We start from the raw sequence: 2,199 nt of genomic DNA, 5'->3' as shown, positions 1-2,199 counted from the left end.
ATGATATTTTACTTTTTTTTTTATAACATGCTACACTATGATTTTTTATGACAATTTTTCACAACATACTATATTATGATAACTTTTTTAAACCAAAAACTATACCATGACATTTCATGATTTTTTTTTTTTTTAAATGAAATACTCTACTATGACACTATGATAACCAGCATACTATACTTTTTTTTTTACGACATATCTGCATAGCAACAATAAGCTAAATTTCCTATTAATGACCGTATATGACCCTTGGCTCTTAGTCAGTCACATGATAAAAAAAAATGATACATTTTATACAAAGTTCAGCCTGGGTCATAAATTCCCACAGGTGTGAGACGGGAGCCTCTCTGGCTGCTTTCTCAGCTGTGACACAAATAATTATAGTCATCAACCAGCTAATAATGTCCCTGTCCAAAGAAAGATCGGTATCCGCAGAATTGACGGTAGCCGCCGCCGAGCAGAGCCGCAGACAGCCGAAATGCACCCGGTGCCGACACCACGGGATCATCATCCCCAAGAAGGGCCACATGAAGCACTGTCCCTTTCTCCAGTGTGACTGTTGGGCGTGTTATATCATCACCCAGCGGACTCGGATCACCGCCGTCCAGCGAAATCAGAAGAAAAATCACCCCAAAAGTAAAGAGCAGCGACCCGGCGGACACACCGGAGTCACCGTGGTGAAAGAAGAGGTTGAGGGGACTAGTAGCGCCGCGGCCCCGGGCGGAGGCGCTCGTCCGTCGGCCACGTCTGGACGCGTGTGTCTCCCAGCGGATGGGGCCTCAGAGCGAGCCGCCACCAACGCCAGGAGCCCCCTGGATCTCCGGAGCGGAGCTGCCGCGGGAAGAGAGGCTACGGCCGGTTTGGACTACGGAAAAGTGCCCTCAGCTTCCAGCGAGGAACAGACATGTAACGTGAAAGCTTTTAGTGCGTTATTTTCTCCTGATAATGTGTAAGCCTAGTTTCCAAATTAGGGTTAGCAAATAAAACATTAGCTCACAGACATGTTTAGTTTAAGGCTACTGGAAGTTAATGTTAGCTAAGGAAAGTTGTCACTGTAAGAGATATTTATGTTGTGGCAGAACTGTTTTGACTTATTGTTTGCTACCAAAAGTCCTAACAAAAACAATCAATTCTGATCCATCAGAGCTCCAAAACTATATTTTAAAATAAAAGTGGCTGACAGATGTAACATAACTTCAATACTATTTTGTCTACATGAGCGGGAGTGTGAGTAAAATGATAGAATTTGGGATTTTCTGTTGAAATGAACCAGTTTTTTAAATGTTTTTATTGATTAAGACTTGAGAGATATTCAAAACACTAACAATCCGATGTTCAAAGACCATAAATGGAATACCTGAAACATAACTGCGCGCCAAGCTGCGCAGGTGGCGCAAAGACACGCGCACGCACCGCACGCACACAATGGGAGGGAGGAAAATGGCGCGAAAAATAGGAGGAGAAGTTTGCTGACTAGAGTGGCAAAGGGATGACTTATTTTTGTAGGCCAACCAGGAAGTAAGCAGCCCAAAAAACCCATATGGGATTATGGCCAAAAATAAGCTCTGTGACAAACACAAGTTTATGAGACTTACGCATTTTGTTCAGCATGATAATCTTTACAGATGAACACCACTTTTGTGTGTTTTGAAGAGTAAATGACATCATCAAAAGGAAAAAGCTATTGTTAGGCTATACATGAACTACATCACGGTCGCATGACTTAAACGTCACCGCTATAATCACTGAAAAAACACGTTAAAACACGACCAAAAAATATCATAAACAGATAAATCTACAAGTCAGAGTGCGACTCTGTAAAGCTGTAAAGGCGGAGAAGTGAGTTTAATGAGTTTCGGTGTTTAGAAGTTCAAAAATCGTGTTTAAGTGGACGTATTTTATGTTGCAGAACAAAACGTCTAAATATATTAAGCCTGTGTTAACTACAGACCTTATTCGGGGCATTTTAACGAAAACCCATTCAAAAAACCCATAGGCTTTTAGACGAGGGAACCATAAGTGCTAAAAGGCTAACGGACTACTGCGGTTTAGGACTCATTACTTCACCATTAACTCTTATTTAAATTTTATTAATTTTTTTAAGCACCATAATTGCATATAGATTACATTTAGATACTATCATTACACCTAAAGACTTTATAGTAATTCATAATATTTATTTTTGTTCAATACTATTTC

At 40.6% G+C, this 2,199-nt stretch overlaps 1 protein-coding gene across 1 annotated transcript; it reads left to right on the top strand.

Annotated features, from left to right (window-relative positions):
• Nucleotides 1–401: 401 nt before the first annotated feature.
• On the top strand, nucleotides 402–906 carry LOC121964423 (doublesex- and mab-3-related transcription factor 1-like; the record flags this gene model as incomplete). The annotated part of the gene is made up of 1 exon (XM_042514631.1): nucleotides 402–906. A coding segment is annotated over exon 1 (505 nt), but the record flags the coding sequence as incomplete, so codon positions are not given.
• Nucleotides 907–2,199: the final 1,293 nt, after the last annotated feature.

This window comes from Plectropomus leopardus, unplaced genomic scaffold (genome assembly GCF_008729295.1).
Source record: "Plectropomus leopardus isolate mb unplaced genomic scaffold, YSFRI_Pleo_2.0 unplaced_scaffold15586, whole genome shotgun sequence".
Taxonomy (NCBI): Eukaryota; Metazoa; Chordata; class Actinopteri; order Perciformes; family Serranidae; genus Plectropomus; species Plectropomus leopardus.
Note: the sequence above shows the minus strand (reverse complement) of the source record. Positions and strands in the feature narration are given on the sequence as shown.